The sequence below is a fragment of the Ovis canadensis genome, chromosome 14 (genome assembly GCF_042477335.2).
Source record: "Ovis canadensis isolate MfBH-ARS-UI-01 breed Bighorn chromosome 14, ARS-UI_OviCan_v2, whole genome shotgun sequence".
In the NCBI taxonomy this organism is placed as follows: Eukaryota; Metazoa; Chordata; class Mammalia; order Artiodactyla; family Bovidae; genus Ovis; species Ovis canadensis.
Genome location: NC_091258.1, coordinates 53,281,955 through 53,301,033, shown reverse-complemented (window position 1 = coordinate 53,301,033; position 19,079 = coordinate 53,281,955). Strand labels below are relative to the sequence as shown.

Below are 19,079 nucleotides of genomic sequence, written 5' to 3'. Positions count from 1 at the left end.
ACTTTTCTATTCTTTTTTTTTTTGGCCATGCCAAGTGGCATGCAGCTTCTTAGTTCCCTGACCAGGGACTGTACCTGTGGTCCCTGCACTGCAAGCGTGGAGTCTTAACCACGGGACCGCCAGGAAGTCCTGGGACTTTTATTTTCTGTTTCATGTGCATAGAGATAAATTAGTCTTTTTTGTCATGAACAGATATTGTTTCTTAAAAAACTGGGTCTTATTGAAAAATAAAGAGGATATCATTAAAGTTGTTGTAGATGTTTAACAGAAAAAAATGCAGTGTTAAAATTTACATGATTTTACCACAATTAAAAAATTCAGATGAAAATGGACAAATGTGTAAACAAATATAACTTGCCACAACAGACTCAAAAAGATAAAGAAAACCCATATAGTCCTGTAACCATTAAAGATATTTAATCAATAGTAAAAAAAAAAAATTCCCTTAACACAATTACAGGATCACAAAGCCTTCTTTTTACCAATCTAATATTTCACAAATTTTCCCATAGAAAAGAATAGGAGGAAACCTACCTCAAAGAACACAATCTGTACATCAGACTCCACCAAGGCTAATAGAAGAAAGAAAAACTGGATGCCAGTTTCCTTACTGAACATACATACAAAACAGCTAATAAAAATATTATCAACTGACCCAACAACACTACCAAGTGTCCCTCGCTATCCTTTTTACTCCATATATTCCATGTGACTTATATAATTAGGAAAAGTAAGAAAAATAATTTAAATTGAGCAGGGCAAACAAACACGTCACAGAGAGAGCCAGTATTACTCGCTCAGTCGTGTCCAACTCTCTGTGACCCCATGGACTGTAGCCCACCAGGCTCCTCTGTTCATGGAATTCTCCAGGCAAGAATGCTGGAGTGGGTTGCCATTTCCTTCTGCAGGGGACCTTCCCGACCCAGGGATCTAACCTGGGTCTCCTGAAATGAGGGCAGATTTTTACTGTCTGAGCTACCAGGGAAGCCCCAGTGGCTAATAAATAATTTCCTTTAACATGCCTGAGCCAAAGCTCTATGTGGCCCTGGTTTATATGAGGACTTGGGCTGCAGGGGGAGGGAGAGAATAGGACAGTGATGGATCGGTCGTCCTCCACCCTCCTGACCACTGCCAGGCTGCCCCAACTCCAGGATGCAGAAGTGGGTCTAGAGGCCCCCTGGGCAGAGTCTCCATCACAGATATCCAGTGGGGAGCCCCACAGGCAGGGCCATACCTCAGAGTTGGCCGGCACCACGAACTGGGAGGGCAGGCTGATGTCGGGCATCCTGCACTCCGTGGAGAAGGTCACCATGTAGGGCAGGGGGTTTTCCACCTTGATGAAGGCTGAGGTGCTCTGCCGGACGGGGCTCACCATCTCAATGGTTTTGATGACGCCTGAAGGGATGACCCTGAAACTCAACATGTAGTATAGGAACTCGTTGGTCACCTCGTTTCGGAAGATCACCTGGATTCACAGAGAGTGGGAGGAAGTGGGGCGGAGCAGAGGGGTTAGCTCAGGATCTTCCACCTTCGACAGGATCCTTCTCTCCATTAGCAATGCCAGGCATGTGAAGCATGGGCCCTCCCAGCCCACGTGAACCCTGCCACCCAGCCCTTCTCTTCAGGTGCTCTGCTCTGGCTCCTTCCAGGTGGGCAGGCATGGAGGACTGCCTCCATGGGTTGCTTTAGAAGAGGCGAGAGCAGCACGGTCTGGGGCTGAGGGGGAAGGTGTCCTCAGTGGGAACAGCGAGTGGTCCTGGAGAACAAGCAGGACCTCAAGAGGTTCATGCTGTGGTGGGTTTCACCCCTGCTCCTGCTACTGCTGGAACAGTTAATGCATCAATACTACTACTACTAATAATGGCGTCTAACGCTTAATGATTACTGTGTCCTAGGCACTGGAAGTTGGACCATAAAGAAGGCTGAGTGCCAAAGAATTGATGCTTTCAAATTGTGGTGCTGGAGAAGACTCTTGAGAGTCCCTTGGAAAGTAAGGAGATCAAATCAGTCAATCCTAAAGGAAATCAACTCTGAATATTCACTGAAAGGACTGATGCTGAAGCTGAAGCTGAAGCTCCACCTGATGTGAAGAGCCGACTCACTGGAAAAGACCCTGATGCTGGGAAAGATTGAAGGCAGGAGCAGAAGAGGGTAGCAGAGAATGAGATGGTTAGAGAGCATCACCAACTCAATGGACATGAATCTGAGCAAACTCAGGGAGACAGTGAAGGACAGAGAAGCCTGGTGCTGCCATCCGTGGGGTCGCAAAGGACCGGACACAACCGTGGGGTCACAAAGGACCGGACACAACTTGGCAACTGAATGACAACAAGCACTGGAGGTACTTATTTAATTCACACAGCTTGTGGGCAACATTACTATTACCCTCACTGATTTTTCTAAAGATGAGGAAACTGAGGCTAAGGACGTTATCTTCCCCAGGGTCTTGTGCAAAAAACTATCAGAACCAGGATTTGAACCCAGGTTGGCTTGACTCCAGAGCTCACACTTGTAGCCCACATCTGACTTGTGTCCAAGTTGCCCCTCTTTTGCAGCTCTTTTCCTGGATGTCTAATGACATTGAGCATTTTCTCCTGTGCTTCTTGCTCACTCAGACATTTACTTCTGTGAGGTAGAGGATTCCAGTTTTTTGTCCTTTTTGATAGCTTGAGTTGTTTATCTTGTTAGGAGATAATGGTTCCTTACATACCTGCCTTTTTACTTTTGACCTCTTCTTGTCTTTAGAGTGCTCTGACCTCCTCTGTGTTTTGATAGGAGTGTTGTTTTACTTTTAAAGCAATCATTTATACATTTAGGTTGAAGTCAGCCCTCTTGCTATTCCTTTCCACTTGTCTTTTATTTTTTTAATTCCTTCATTGCTACTTTTCTGCCTTCTTATGGATCAATGTGAAATCTCTTGGAATGCATTTTATTTCCTCTATGGCTTCTTAGCTATATTTTAAAATAACATAGTTTTAGTAGTTGCTCTAGAACTGACAACTTATCAACATTTAATGCAGAGTTGGTATTTTATCACTTCCCACTTCGTAACTGGCGCTTTGTTTCCGATCTCACACATCCTACTTCACAGATGCAATAATCTTACTGAGGTATAACCTCACTTACCTACCCACCCCACCTTTCGGGCTTTTGCTGCCGTATCTTTTATGTCTACATGCATTCGTCCCCCTTACAATGTAATTATATTTACTATAAACTGCCAGTTGTCTTTTAAAGAAAGTTCTAAGAATAAAAATAGATATGTTTCATATTTATGCACTTATTTGCTATTTTTATTTTATTTTATTATTTTTTTAAATTTTTATTTATTATTATTATTTTTTAATCGTGGATATCCACGTTCCCACCTGGCATCGCTGCCTTTTGACTGACGAATATCCATTAGCATGTTTTGCAGCAAGGCCAGAGGGCCGGCAATGAATTCTCTCATCCTTTTTTGTTTATATCTGAAAATGTCTATTTTACTGTCTGTTTTAAAGGATATTTTCAGTAAATAAAGATTTCCAGGTTGACAGTCTCTTCTTTCAGCACTGTTCAGAGGGCTGCTGGAAGAGCCACAGAAGAGGGGTCAGTGGCCATTCTTTATTGGTGTCTCCCTGTACATAATAGAACCTTTTTATCTGGTTGTTTTCTATTCATCTTTGGTTTTCAGCAGTTTTACTATGATGTGCACAGGCATGATTTTCTTTGTTTCTCCTGTTAAAACTCTACCAAGTTTCTTGGATTTGTAAATTGTTTTCTTAAAAAATAAAATCACGGAAATTTCAACAATTACTATTTCAAATAATCTTCTTCCCTGTCCAACTGCCCCAACTGTTAACTTCCTCTTCCTCAGTTCACCAAACCTGATATGCTTTGCTCAGACTAGCTCACTGCACTGCAATCAGGAAAGTGGCCCAAGGCAGAGAGGATAATCACAGGACTCACTTGATAAACTGGGCTTCTTCAACTAGAAGACTCAGACTTTGTCAAATAGCTCTGGATTTTTTTTTTTCCAATCATTTTGAAGAGTATTTCTTCCCTTTATGATCGTGTTTTTCTGTTTCAGGCGCTTCTATAAGATGGGTATTAGAACTTCTTGATTTGTACTTTATGTCTCATATTTCCTTTCAGCTTTATTAAGATACAACTCACATGTTATAGAATCTACCCGTTTACAGTGTACCATTTAGTGCTTTTTTAGTATATTCACAAAGTGGTCCAACCATAACCACTCATCTTCAGCGCCCTCAAAAGAACCCCTTTATCCAGTAACAATCATTCCCATGTCCCTCTAACCCATCGCCTCTAGTCCTAGGCACTGCTAGTCACTTTCTGTTCCTATAGACTTCCCTATTCTGGACATTTCATATTAAAAAAGAATCACACAATATGCAGCCATTTGTGGCTGGCTTTGTTCACATAGTGTGATGTTTGCAGGGCTCAGCGCAGTGCTGCCTACGGCACTGCTCGCTTCCTATCACTTTTTATTGCCAAAGAATATTCCATTGTATTTCTCGGTTCACCAGTGGGTGGAAATTAGGTTGTTTCCATTGCTTAGCTCTTATGAATAATGCTGCTATGAACATTTATATATAGGCTTTTGTGTGGACATATGTTTTCACTTATCTGGGGAATAAATTGCTGAATTCTATGGTAACTCTATGTTTATCCATCTGAGGAGCTGCCAGCCTGTCTTCCAAAGTAGCTTCACTATTTCACTCCCACCAGCAACATGTGAAAGACCCATCTTCCCCACACCCTCGCCAGTACTTGTCATTATTTCCCTTCATTCTTGCCATTTCTTTGTGCTCATGTGCTGTTTTTTCACTTTAAAATCTCTCCCTAGGTGATTCCATCCTCCATCTTGGTGTCAAGCACTATCTATAGGTGGACAATTCCTGTAAGTTCTCTTCAGCCCTGACCTCTCAGTGAGCCACTGAACCATGTACTCCTTTTCCTCAAAGCACTTACGCCGTTTGGAAATGACCCATTCAGAGTGCAATTTCATGATGAACGCTCATCTCCTCCACTGGACTGTGTGTTCCAGGAGAACAGAGACTGCGCCTGTTTTTGATCACTGCTACGTTATCAGCACGTAGTATAGCATACGGCACATGTGCTCAAGAGATGCTTGTTGAACTGATGAACAAGTCAGGAGGAACAGTTCACGCGTGAAGGACCCGGTGGAGTCCTGGAGTCACCGGCTCTGAGATGAACCCTGGCTCTGACGTCACTAGCTGTGTCGAGGGCTCAGCCTGATGCTGGGCACTCTCTAAACCCTCAGAAAAGGGATCTTTTGCTCTTATTATTGTGGTCTGGTGTCTGATGCCCAGTGTTACCTACTGCTTCAGGGTTTTCATGATTCTGCCACCTTGAGGGCTTGTTATGGGCCTGCATGTTGGCTGGCTATCTAAGTCTCATCTTAAAGGGTCTGGTCCCCCTAAATGGTCAGTCTTGCAGGATAAGGGAGGGTATATCTTCCCTCCCAACACCAGGATCATCAGCCTCAGGGCCAAACCTCCAGGGTCCCAGGGCAGTGCCTTTAGTGTGTGGATACCTTTGCTGTATACAGCCCCTCCTTGTAGGAGAAGAAGTTCAGCTTGTAGTCTTTCTTGGAGGAGGACAGCACATCAATGTAGTCAAGGCCCTTTAAGGTGACACTCATGTCAGGCTTCTCTGGCTTCAGTATCTCCACAATGACCCGGAATCTGTGGGAACACAGGGGTGCAAGAAGAGAGGGCGAAATGAGAAAGTTTGCCCAAAGGAAAGAAGGCAAGGCACCTTGTCCACTCTTGATTTCACAGGAAGCATGTGGGCCCAGGGTTCTAGCCTCCACACTGTCACTAGTAATAACAGGAACTACCCTTTAACAACTCCCTATTACGTGCCAGGTACTGAGTCCTGCTCCACATGGGTTACATTACAGGCTTTCAGTTGCCACAGTGTCTGTAGGAGGTATATTTCGTTATCCTCTCTATTTTACTAGGGAAGAAGTTGAGGTGGGGAGAAGGAAGACGCCATGCTCAGGTAACAATGCCGAGATATAGGCAGAACTAGCATTCAAATGTGGGTCTGGGCCTTTATCCACTATGCCAAGCAGGTAGCTGCTGTCTTCTCCTAGCCTTTGGCTCCTTTTCTATAAAAGAAGGGGACTTGGCTGGCCTCCCTCCTCCAGCTTCTTTACTCTCTGCAAGTACAAGATCCGAGGATCTGGCCAGTGGGCTGATGTGATACAACAGGGCTCTCAGTAATAACCACCACAATGATCATTTTGACAATAATAACAGCTAACATGTATTGAGCACTTATTTTGTGCCTGGCGCTCTTCCGGGAGATTTACAAGGCATCAGCTGCTCACAGGCAGCCCTGAACAGGACACGCTCTGTGGGGCGCAGGTCAGGCAATGCCTGGCAGCAGCACCAAGGGCCAGACTCGACACTGTGGGTCCTCCCTCCATCCCCTCTTCATCCCCCACCTATTCTCTCACCTCTGGGGCTTGTTCAGCCAGTTGGTGACTGGCAGGAGCTCAGTGTAGGGTGTCTTACATGGCACTTCACGGTAGATATTGGCCACCGCCTTGGGGAGCTCGGAAGTCCCGTGCAGCATGTACAGCCAGCCAGTCCCATCTGGGAGGGGGAAGAAGAGGGTGCCCTAAGAGAAGAACAACTGTGGTGAGCGAGACACACAGGGTCCTTTATCAGCCACCTCTCAGGCATGGCAGCGACACGGGCTCAACGAAGTTATGCAAATAGGTTTAACACTTTTGGAAAGCAGCTTCATAATATGTTTCCAAGAGTCATAAACATGTTCATGTGTATTTGAACCAGGAATCTCATCCCAAGGACCTTACTGACGAAAAATCCCTGCAGAGGAAAAAGTTATACATAAACGTGTGCCCTCAGTCACTCAGTCGTGACTGACTCTTTGTGACCCTTTGGACTGTAGCCCGCCAGGCTCCTCTCTCCAAGGGATTATTCAAGCAGGGATATTGGAGTGGGTTGCCGTTTCCTCCTCCAGGGAACCGTCCCAACCCAGGGATCGAGCCAGCCTTTTGCGTCTCCTGCATTGCAGGCAGGTTCTTTGCCACTGAGCCATCGGGGATACGCGTGTATATTAGAATCGCTTCTATTGATGAAAATTTAGAGATAACTTAAACATCCAACAACTGGGGGAGTTAAATAAATTTTAGGACTGTCATTCAATGAAATATTCGTCAATCAGTAAAAATGGTTATCATGACGATTACACAGTTAAATAGAAACATGCCCATGATGTGATATAAAGGGAAAGTAAACAGGACGCAAAGCTGAGGGTGCTATGACGGCAGCCATGGCTGTCCTTGAGTAAGGACTGGTAAGGAAGACGGAGAGAAATAGTTCTTTTCTTGTGAGGGTAGAAGATTGTGGCTTCTTTTTTTAATCTTTATCACAGTCACCTTGATGTTATTTATGCACTTAAATTAAGTGTTAATTGCATGATGCTTCATCCGGGACTTAATTTCAGAGATGAGCCTCTGGTTCCAAGAGAAGCCCCTCAACATGAAAATATATGGACAAAAAGGGAAGCCTTGGTCTTGATAAGCTTTGGACACAGTTCCCTGTGGTTTCCCCATTATTTGTAGGCACCCCTCCTTGTCCTAACATTCTCTCTCCCACAGCTCCTTCATCCAACCAGGCCAGGAAACTGATGCGGGAGGTGGGCTCGACCTACCTGATGTTTGCGGTTCTCCACGTTCATGGTGCGGGGCCGGTAGGTGATCTCGTAGGGCTTGTTTTGCTGGTGAGGCTCCAGGGTGATGAACTCGGGCCCCTCCCAGTGCTCGCCCTCAATGATGGGGTGCAGATTCCAGGTCTGGTTGGTGCGGTTTGAAAGCATGATGGTCTGTGTGTGCTTGGAGCGCACCTGGCAGGTGAAATTCACCACCTGGAAGAAGACGGATGCTCAAGCAGGCAGCGGAATTTACAAGTCTGGGGTGCAAAGGAAAGTTTGCGCGCACACACACGCACACACACACACACACACACGCATTTGGGAGCTGTCAGTATAGCAATTTTTTTTTTTAAGGCCAAGAAACTGGATGAGATCATCAAGAAGTAAGTGTATTTAGAAAAAAAGAAGGAATTTTAGAACCAATTCTTAAAATTCTACACACTCCAATGTTAAGAAAAATCAGAAGGGGAGATGAGAGGTAGCAACTATTAAAGTGGGAGGAAAACGAGGAGAGGGCGGTATCCTGGAGGCCACATGATGAAGGAAGCGCTTGAAGGGCGAGGGGCTTGTTCAAGGTGTTCAAATGCCATTGACAAGTCAAGTGAGATGAGCAATGAGAACTAGCCACCGAATCTAGCAATATGGACAATGTTGTGCTGGTATAAAGGGAATTAAAGAGTTCACCAAGAGGATAAGAATAGTTTAGCAAAAGACCCACACATACATGATCAATTGGTTTTTTACCAAAGTGCAAAGGCAATTTAGTGGCGAAAGGACAATCTATTAAGTAAATGGTTCTGGAACAACTGGATATCTGTGTACAAAAAATGGATTTTTTGAATTTTGATCCATAATCTTATACTACATACAAAAATGAACTCTAAACAGACTGAAGATATAAATTTAAAACTTATGTCCTGAATATACACAGAGCTCTCAAAACACAGTAAAATAAGAAAACAAACAACCCAAATGAAAATGACTTGAACAGATACTTCAATAAAGAAGATAGATGGATGGCAATGAAGTACCTGAAAAGATGCTTGACACCATCAGTCATTAGGGAAATCTAAATTTAAAACCACAAGATATCATGTACCTATTAGAATGACTAAAATTTTAAAAAACCTGACCATATCGAGCCTTGGCAAGGATGTGGTGAAGTAGAAACGTCTGAGGTGGCTGATGGGGATGCAAGATGACACAACCACTTTGGAAAACAATTTGGTAAGCTCTTAAAAAGGCAAACGTGTACCTACCATATGATCCAGCCGTGTCACTCTTACATATTCATTCACCCAGGAAAATGAAAGTATATATTCTTGCCAAGACTTGTCCATAGACATTTATAACATACTGCATGATTCTGCATAACATTGTGGAAACAGCGAGAGATGGAGAGCGGGTGTCATTATGACCATAAGCAATGTTGCCAGGAACTATCAGAGCTCCACTGCTAGGGCTTCTAGCAACAGGGTGAGCAGAGGTTAACCCAGGTGTCACCCTTTACTTACAGAGCTTGTGACAGAATGTGATCTAGCCAGAGATGTCAGTATAACCTTCCTTGAGAATGAGATGCTTGGGTTGAGAGCTGAAGAATAGGAATTAGCTAAAGGGAGAGGGGAAAAGGAGTAAGTCAGCAGTGGGAAGAGCACGTGCAGAGGCCCTGTGGTGGAGGGAGCAGGTCTGCAGGCTTGATGTGGGCACTGAGAACTGTTTGAACAGAGTCTGATTGAGTTCTCTTGTGGGGCTTGCTGGGCCACTCCACCATTGGTCCATCTGTTGGCAGCACCTACTGACCTCTTTTACTGAAGGTGGTCCCACGCACACTCCAGACAGGGTTAGGCTCAGAGAACTGCCTCCCTGGATGAAGCAGAGCAAGTTTTTGTGGAGAATCTCCTTGCCCACCTCGGTAGGATGGTAAGTCACTTCGAAAGAAACCTCCATGCCTGCAGTGATATAGCCCTCTTCCGGGCTGATGGAGAACAGAGGCTCAAGTTTTCTGGTATCCCATTTGAACCTTTTCCAAGACAGGAGAGAAGGAGGACAGTTTATTAATATCCTGGTGGTGTCCTCAGTGCTGCTGAGAAGAGAGACTGAGTCTGGTTTTCAGATGGGAGGTTCATCCCCTTGTGCCCTTCCTGGGACCTAGGAGAAGGAAGACTGCCAGGAAAAGCCGGGGTGTGCGACCAAGGCCAAGTCATTCCTGGGTGCGACCTCTTCACTCTCCCTAGGGGCTGAGAAGGGTGGAAAGTGGTGCATCTTATCTTTCTGTCCACAAGTGACACCCACTGGGGGGACATGTGCATGAACACATTTAAATGGGTGCCTGAGGTCACACAGCTAGGATGTGGTCAGGCCAGGACTGGAACCCTCCCGAGCTGGTAGCCATGACCAATCCCTGCACTGCCTCTCGGGTCTGATCCAGGAGGGTGGAGATGATCCCTTCTCATGAGAGCTGCCCCTGATCCTGGTGGCCCTGGGGCCTGCTGGCCCTGTGGTCACGCCTCTGTGGTCTGGCCCTTGGTCCAGGCAGGATGGTGCAGACCAGTGCTTCCAGCGCCAAGGCTGCCACACCACAGCTTCAGGGCACTGTTCCACTGAGGTTGGTGTGGACAGCGCCCCCTGCAGGTGGGTGGTGTGCAGCAGGCACAGCTGTGGGAACGTGCTGAATGGTGACTGGGCAGGCACCTGCTGATGGGCGCCACTTTGAGCCTTAACTCCATCTGTGGCATGGGGACCACCAAGTACCCACTTTAGAGGGTCCTGGGATAGTTAATGGGAAACCAGGCCCAGGGGGCTCTCCTACCTTGCACCCACGTCACCCGTGTTCAACATGAGGATGCGACGCGTGGCTTGTGTCTGACACACTACTGGTCCAAAGGGAAGATGCTCCTGGTCCAGGGAGATCTCCAGGGCTTGGCAGCAGCCGTTGATGAGGAAAAGGGGCCGCAGGAGCCCCATGCACTCCATGAACACTTCCTCGGAGAAGGGAGGGACACGCTTCAGCGGGGCGAAGGTGACTTCCAGCTTCCGAACCTCTCTGGGCTTCAGAGTGATGTTGCGGAATGGTGACAAGGTGATGACCTGGATAAAACGACAACAAGTCTCGTTTGTTTGTTTAAAGGTTTGTTTAAATGGATATTACAATGTTGCTTATAAAATAAAATTAAATTAAATTTAAAAACCAGGGACACCTGAAATGAGCAGAAATAGAGGCTTGGTTCATCTACATAATGAAGGTACAGATGAACAAATGAAACTGAATGTTTAGGAGTTACTGGTAGGAAGCAGGTTTCGAAACAATCTGAAAGTTGGTAATTTATTTTTAAAATGTGTAGGAAAAGCAGGGGAAAGAAAAACAGCAATAATGTTAAGTGACTATTTTGGGACATGACATTATAGGCCAAATGTTTTTCTTTGTGATTTTCCATATTTTTCAAATTTCCTGTCATGAGGATGTACATATATTCATTTGCGCATAGACCTTCCGGATCCTATCAAGGGCACTTCTGCGTGTCACTGTCGCCCTCTAGAGGAAGAGGCTCTCCAAGCTGCGGTTTCCCTACATGCAAAAGGAGAGTAACAGGGACTCCCCTGTACCGTTTCTTATGAAGGTGATCAGACAGGGAGAGCACTTGGAATGGCCTGGCACACCGAAGCTGCCTGAGAAGCGTGAGGTGCGGAGGCATGAAGACGCCACTGGGACCCTGATCACCAACCTTGGTTTCCTGGAGTTCCGCTGAGAACATGACTGACAGGTTAAATGTGAGCTGGGCTTGGCTGTTGTTCATGATGGAAACCATTTTTTTCACCACCTGCCCAGGTAGGATGGCTCCTAACTTCACAATCTTATTGGCTGGATCTAGGACTAAAATCTGTGGACAAGAAAGAGAGCAGGGGGGTTGGGAGGGAGGGGTCAGCGGTTAACGACAAAGAGAAATATGGTGTGTGTATCCTAGTGAGGCAAGGGCGGTTCCCTCTCTTCCTGTGTCCTCCATTCTTCACGCTGGACGGGCCTTCGCCTTCGCTCACTCAACAAACATTTATGTGCAACAAGTGTGCACTAAACAACTTGTTGCGCAATTACGTACTTACAGGTGGGTTCAGAGACGTTAAAAGGAAAGGCTCAGGGTACAAAGGGTTGAGCCAGTCTGAGGGTGAGGGAGGCCTCCCTGAGGAAGGCGTGCTCACACGGGGAGCTGCTGGAGGGCAGCAGCTGGATTTAAGTCACGGTGGCGTGGGGCTGCACCCCGAAGGAGGAGACAAGCTGTGGCAAGGCGCTGAGCTGGAGGGAGTGGCCTGGTCAGGCCTGTGGCTGGCAGCGAGGCGGGGAACACAGGAAGGTAGTTTGGAGGGGGATCGGGTGTTTTTCTGGGAGAAGTGGGAAGCCAGTGCAGCCTGGAGCGGTCCCCTCAGATGGGTATCTTGTGAGTGTGCCCAGGCTCGCTCCTCTGTGGAGAGGGACTGGAAGAGGGCAGGAGACAGAGCCTTGAGAGAGAGAGATGACCAGAGCAGTAGAGGGGGGAAAAGCAGATACACCTTCAAGTCCCCATCTAAAGCCCCGATCCAAGTGCTGGCCTGCATCAGGCTGAGATCAGGCTGGGCCTTGCCCCCGCGATGGTGGGACCCACATAAACAGCACCCATGGGTCACTGTCACTTGACCAGTCAATAAGCAGCACGCCTCCCCCTAATGGAAAGATGGGATCTGTCCATCCCGCCCACAGGTTTCCATGCTGTCTACAAAGGTAAGAGTATCTGGCCCCAGCGTGTAAGCTCCTGGAGGGCAGAGAACACATTTGAGTCTCCGCAAAGCACCTGACGTGAGTGAATGAATGAACACGTGAAAGAAAGCACGACTTCAGAAGAGACCCCGCCACTGGCTTGGGTGAGACACACCAGGTGGCCTGATCCTGTGGCTCCCCTGATGGGAAGGATGCCAGGAACACCCCCCTCCCACTTCCTCTTGGTTGCTGAAATGTCCCATGCGTTGCTGAGGATTGCAGAAGGTCTTCAGTCTTCTAAAACTGCCTAATAAATGCAAAAACTCCCACCAGACACGTGAAATGTATACTGGACATGGAGAAGAAAGGATAAGCAGTGGAACCAGACCATCCCCTTCCTGCCAGGAGCACCTGGTTAGAAAGAAGGCCCTCAGTCAGATGGGATCCTGGGAGTTGGGGCTGGCTGCAGAATGTCAGTCTATGTGGTCTTAGGGAAGATGTCTCATAACTGAAACTTACGTCTGCATACAGTGCTTCAAACAAACCTTGAGACTGTAATCTGAAAACACTACATGCTCTCATGTGGGAGGAAGAGGGCTTGCTTGGGATACTGCATCTGATAGTCTCAAACTTCTCCAAGAAAAAAGAATGTTTCTGCAGCGCTTGTGGTTACTTATATCTTTTGATACAGTAATGTTTGGTACTGGCAAGATCTATGTGATTCTCTGGGGTCTGATCTGCCTTGATGGGACTGGCTGACCTCTGACAGAGCAGCCAGGGGGCAGGAGATATGGAGTCGGAGGAGTGTGGGCTCGGGTGGGCAAGGTGGCTGAGAAGGGCAAGAGGGGGTTGGTGCCAAGCCCGATGGTCCTCCCAGCTGTTGCTCACCTTCATTTCCGTTCCTTTCCCTTTGATTTCAATTACTTGCTGTGATAGCCCATTGATTTCAAAGGGGATGAGTTCTCGATAACTGATAGTTTCTCGAGGATAAAAGGTGATGGGGATCTCCAGTGTCTTTCCTGGCTTTATCACATCGACTCGGAAGTTCACCTCGAGGTGGTTGGTGTTGGTGTACAAACAATCCAAGCTGGAGGAAATCAGAAGGAAGCTGTGTGAGCTCTCGAATGGCTGACATAGAGGGGATGAGCCCCTTGCTTCTCTGAGCTGGACCCACTGCGGTATGTCCTGCTGTGTTGTCCTGGAGTTGGAATTTCAGGGCTGGAAGGGACTGCAGCAATGGTCCAGCCTACAGTCTCCTGGGCACGACTGAGTCACTTCCCCCAGATCACATCCCGAGACCTTGGCAGAACCAGGCCTCAAAGGCAGTCTCGTGACCTTTTACCCAGGGCTCCTTTCACTCTCTCACCCTCTCTTCCTCGAAGCTCATGGTGTAGTAGCTTCCTGGAAGAAGGGTGCGCTTCCTGGAGGAACTGGGTGGCAAAGCACGGTGGGGAGGAGGATGTGTCCAGAGTCAGACAAGAGTGTGGACCCAGGGTCCAGCCCCAACTTCCATGTGACCTAAGGACAGTTACTCAGCCTGTCTGGGTCCTTGTTGCCTCATCTGTAAAATGAGAGTAGCAACCTCTTTCTCATGAAGCTGTTGTGAGGATTAAACAAGATAAAGTGACTAAATCAGCCACTAAAGGCACAGAGGAAACATCCCTAAAGGTGAGCTATTGTTATTATTAATAGCTCACCTAGAAGGGACCTTCAAAGATCAAGTCCACCCTCCTGCATCTGTGGATGGGAAGCAACTATACCTCCATTACAATCCCTCCTTGTCTGTCTTCCAAGTATGTAGACAAGGACTCGAGCTAAGGCAGTAAATAGAGTATAATGCCTAAAACAAAGGAAGAGTCAGATTCAATTAAATTAGGCAGGAAGGAATATAGGCAGACAAGATTTTAAATTAGTATTTAAAATTACATGACACTCCTGTAATGTAACATTCAGGAGAATCATCATCACCACCAGTATCACTGCCACAAAAGTAGCAGCAGATAAAAATAGCTGAGCATTTCCTATGTTCCAGGCACTAAGTACTCTCTCTAAATGAGCTAATGAATCCTCCTAATAACCCTTGGGGAGGTACTATTATTATCCCCCACTGCAGGCAAGGAGACGGAGGCACTGAGAGTTTATAAAGACCTAAATGCAAGGCTGGATGCTATAAAACTCTAGAGGAAAACACAGGAAGAACACTCTTTGACATGAACCATGGCAAGATCTTTTTTGACCCACCTCCTAGAGTAACCAAAATAAAACCAAAAATAAACAAATGGGACCTAATTAAACTTAAAAACTCTTGCACAGTAAATGAAACCCTAAATAAGATGAAAAGACAACCGTCAGAATGGGAGCATATATTCGCGAATTAAGCAACAGACAAGGGATTATTAGTCTCCAAAGTATACAAACAGCTCATGCAGTTCCATAAAAAAAAAAACCCAATCAAAAAATGGGTGGAAGACCTAAATAGATACTTCTCCAAAGAAGACATACAGATGGCCAACAACACATGAAAAGATGCTCAACATCACTAATTATTAGAGAAGCGCAAATCAAAACTACTATGAGGTGTCAACCCACACTGGCCAGAATATCCATCATCGAAAAATAATACTAACAATAAATGCTGAAGAGGGTGTGGAGAAAAGGGAACTCTTACACTGTTGGTGGGAATGTAAATTTAGACAGCCACTATGGAGAACAGAATAGAGGTTCCTTAAAAATCCAAAAATAGAACTACCCATATGACCCAGAAATGGGTCTACCATAGGACTCCTATGCATAGATACAGAGAAAACCATAATTCAGAGAGATAGGGACTTCCCTGGCAGTCCAGTGGTTAAAAGACTTCGCCTTCCAATGCAGGGGGTGCAGACTCCATTAGTGGCCAGGGAGCTAAGACCCCACATGTCTCATGGTCAAAAAACCGAAACATAAAACAGAAGCAATACTGTGAAAAATTCAATAAGGACTTAAAAAAACCAAATAGACACAAGCACCCCAACATTCAGAGCAGCACTGCTTACAACAGCCAGGACATGGAAGCAACCTAAATGCCCATCAACGGAGGAATGGATAAAGAAGGTGCAATGGAATATTACTCAGTCATAAAAAGGAACAAGACTGTGCCCTTTGCAGAAATGTGGATGGACCTAGAGACTGTCATACAGAAAGAGAAAAAAAAATCATATATTATGTGTGGAATCTAGAAAAATGATGCTGATGAACATTTTTTTGCAAAGTGGAAATAGAGACACAAATGCAGAGAACAAATGTATGGATACCAAAGGAGGAAAGGGTGGGTGGGATGAATTGGGAGCTTCCGACTGACATATACACACTACTATATATAGAGCAGATAACCAACGAGAACCTTCTGTATAGCACAAGGAGCTACATCAAATGCTCTGCAGGGATCTGAATGGGAAAGGAAATCCAAAAAAGAGGGGATGTGTATATACATACAGTTGATTTACTTTGCTATACAGCAGAAACCAATACAACACTGTAAAACAACTATGCTCCAATAAAGATTAATTTAAAAAAAGAAGCAAAAAACATGTGCTTGAGGTCACATAGCTAGGGAAGAACTGGGATTTGAACCTGTGCTATTGGCCACTAGACATGTGGCTATTAAATTAAAATTAATTAAAATAACAAACCCTGTTCCTTGGCGGCATGAGGCACATTTCAAGGGCTCCGTAGCCACATGTAGCTACAGGCCGCCATATTGGGCGCTGCAGATGGACAACTTTTCTGAAACTGAAGTTTCAGTTCAACTGCAGCGCACTGATCTAGAGAACTTTTAATAAACACAGGTCTCTGGGCCTGTCTCGGGAGATTCTGTTTTGTTAGGTCTGGAATAGGGCCCAGAAATCTGGATTGGAACATTCTACACAGGGATGGTACAGAGAGGTTGGATTTGAATCAGAGGGCTAAGGCTCAGTATGCTGCTGCTGCTGCTGCTGCTAAGTCGCTTCAGTTGTGTCCGACTCTGTGCGACCCTATAGATGGCAACCCACCAGGCTCCCCTGTCCCTGGGATTCTCCAGGCAAGAACACTGGAGTGGGTTGCCATTTCCTTCTCCAAGGCTCAGTATAGATCTGCTTTTTACTGCAAGGTCACTGGCCCAAGAAATTAACTTTTTAACTCTCCAAATCTGAGTTCCCACATTTATTACGTGAGGAAAATAAATGCAATTCATCAAGCCTCTTGTCAGGTCACCTGGCATTGTCCTCCTCACTTCCAGAAGAGGATTTTCTTTTTTTTTTTAGGCAGAGTAGTTCATGGCTATCCAAATATCAGTATTAGCAGTGAGGAAAGGATACTCAGGATTCATGCCCATCTGTGCTAGAGGCTCTCTTATAATCCTTTCTCTGTCTTGGCAGGACCTCAGGTGTGTGGAGGCTGTAGGACCCACAGGAGTGGCAGAATCATCTGGAAGCTCTGGGAAGTCTGCTTACCTCATAGCTGTCTCCTCCTTGTTGGTGACAAGCAGGGTTTGCTTGTATGGGGGCATGCCAGCTTGGTAGATGAAGCAAGTGCCGAAGTTGTAGCTGGTGAAGGAGAAGTGGACAGCTGGGCTCACAGCACACCCTGAGATGATGCATGTAAATGTTGGACCATGGCTGATCTGTCGAGGAGAGAATGTCCAGTGGAGATGACAGGAAGAAGTGAGACGAAAGGGTCCTTACACCCTCGGGTGAAGGGGGGAAGCAGTCATGTGCTTTAAAAGAATTCAGGTCCCAGGACTCCATGTGCAGAATCTCTGCAGAGGTTCTGATTCAGAGATTCTGATTCAGGCTCTAAGTTTCTTTAAGGAAACCAAGGTGGATGACTCTGCAACCAGGCCCTATATTGGCTCTTGAATCATTGCAGCAATAATTCAGCTCGAAGGCAGAGGGATGTGCAGAGACCTGTCAGTTCCCACCCAACATCTGCTTCCTGGGGCTTCCTCATTAGCAGGACTCCGATTGGCTGCCAACTTGCCTGGGAAACATGTTTGACTTCCCATCCTGCCTTGCAGCTAAGGGTGGACATCAGACTCAGTTCTCAAGACAGAATGCTGTGAGTGCGTTCAGTGTCAGACAATGTTAAATGCCTCACCTTGATTTTGAGTTCCAGACCCTTCAAGACACATTTCTTTAATGGCCGGAAAGACAGGGAGGCGTGTGCACTCTGCCCCACGTCCACACTGCCATTGGTGGGTGAAAATTCCAAGTACTGTAGTGCAGATCTGGGGCCAGACAGCTCCGCCTGGAAGCTGAAGTTGAACTTTCCAGTGTTGATAAAGCTGAATTCACACTGGACACACTCATTCAATTCCACCTGAGGGAGAACAGAGCTGTATATTGAGTGAGCACAAACTATGGTTCCCTCTTCTGGGGTCAGGGTATGTAACGTGTTGGGGGAAATACCCTTTGGGAAGCAGCGACAGCCCGTGACGTTAGTGAGCTGAGCGAGTATCATTAGCATAATGCAGCTACAAAGTGCTGGAGTCCTTCCTATCTGAAGAGGAAGGCGACAGCTGAATTCTTAGAGCTCACTTGGTAGCAAAACCTCCTTCCTGTATGTTTAAGGTAAGCATTCTTCCCCTTCCCTACCATCTCTCTGCCCCCTGAAAAGTAAAGTAAGAAAAGCTTTCTTATTATATCATGTGAAAAGCTTTCTTTTCACATCAAAACCATATACATTCTGGGGATGGAGCTGCTGCTGGCTTGTTTCTGTTCTGATCTCCCTGGCATTTGAAACAGAGCTTCATCTAATGCTCGCATGCACTGCTTTCCCCAGCCAGTGCAGAAGCAGAGAGAGCAGTGCCCTCTCACACCTTTACCTCATAGAAGCTGACAGTGGTAGTCTGGTTGGGGGTCAGGAGAGTGATGGAGCCGTTCCTGTCCTTGCATTTGACCTCCACGTTCACAGAGTAGCCCTCAGCCTTGACATTTAAGGTCAGAGGGTGGGCTTTCTTTTTCACATTGCAGATCAAATTAAAGTTCACATCTCCTTCTTTCTTCGGTGTGAAGAAAATATCAATTGGGAACCTGGTTAGGGAAGACGACAGCAGATTGGGTAACTAGACCAATCTGTTAAAGAAGCTGAAGAAGATAAGCCCCATGGGTCAACACGCACTGGAGGGGAATGCAGCCCAACTCCACACCAGGGTGAGTTCTGAAAGTTTGTCGGGCACGGCAGGCCACTGCTTTAGGGATTCACAAACACAGCGGACAGTGTGGAAAAGAATATGAGCATAAGAAGATACTGAGAAAAAGTGCTTAAAGTTCTCAGTTGTTCTACGACTCATCATGAAACTTATCAACAGGGGATAAGCAGGACAGAGATGGAACAGTAACGTCTCAGTTTTAGAGTTGGCAGAGACTTCAGAGATGGGACACTCTGCTAAGCTGCTTCAGTAGTATCTGACTCTTTGTGACGCTATGGTCTATAGCCCTCCAGGCTCCTCTGTCTATGGGATTCTCCAGGCAAGAATACTGGAAAGGGTTGTCATGCCCTCCTCCAGGAGATCTTCTCGACCCAGGGATCAAGCCCACATCTCTTATGTCTCCTACACTGGCAAGTGGGTTCTTTACCACTAGCTTCACTGGGAAGCTCCAAATTTTAGAGCTGGGAGAGA

General features: G+C 46.3%; 1 protein-coding gene and 1 long non-coding RNA gene across 2 annotated transcripts in view; one reads left to right on the top strand and one right to left on the bottom strand.

The window, feature by feature from the left end:
- HYDIN (HYDIN axonemal central pair apparatus protein) overlaps positions 1-19,079 on the bottom strand; it is a 347,975-nt gene that overhangs the window by 3,453 nt on the left and 325,443 nt on the right. Inside the window, 11 exon segments of the mRNA XM_069548980.1 lie at positions 1,235-1,465; positions 5,561-5,711; positions 6,491-6,654; positions 7,714-7,926; positions 9,514-9,733; positions 10,523-10,800; positions 11,436-11,591; positions 13,328-13,526; positions 16,912-17,081; positions 17,555-17,776; positions 18,282-18,489. Of these exon segments, the coding sequence (XP_069405081.1) occupies positions 1,235-1,465; positions 5,561-5,711; positions 6,491-6,654; positions 7,714-7,926; positions 9,514-9,733; positions 10,523-10,800; positions 11,436-11,591; positions 13,328-13,526; positions 16,912-17,081; positions 17,555-17,776; positions 18,282-18,489 (2,212 nt within the window).
- On the top strand, positions 268-6,307 carry LOC138418086 (uncharacterized). Its single transcript, XR_011248406.1, has 2 exons — positions 268-2,341; positions 4,850-6,307. It is a non-coding gene; the product is annotated as an uncharacterized lncRNA (long non-coding RNA).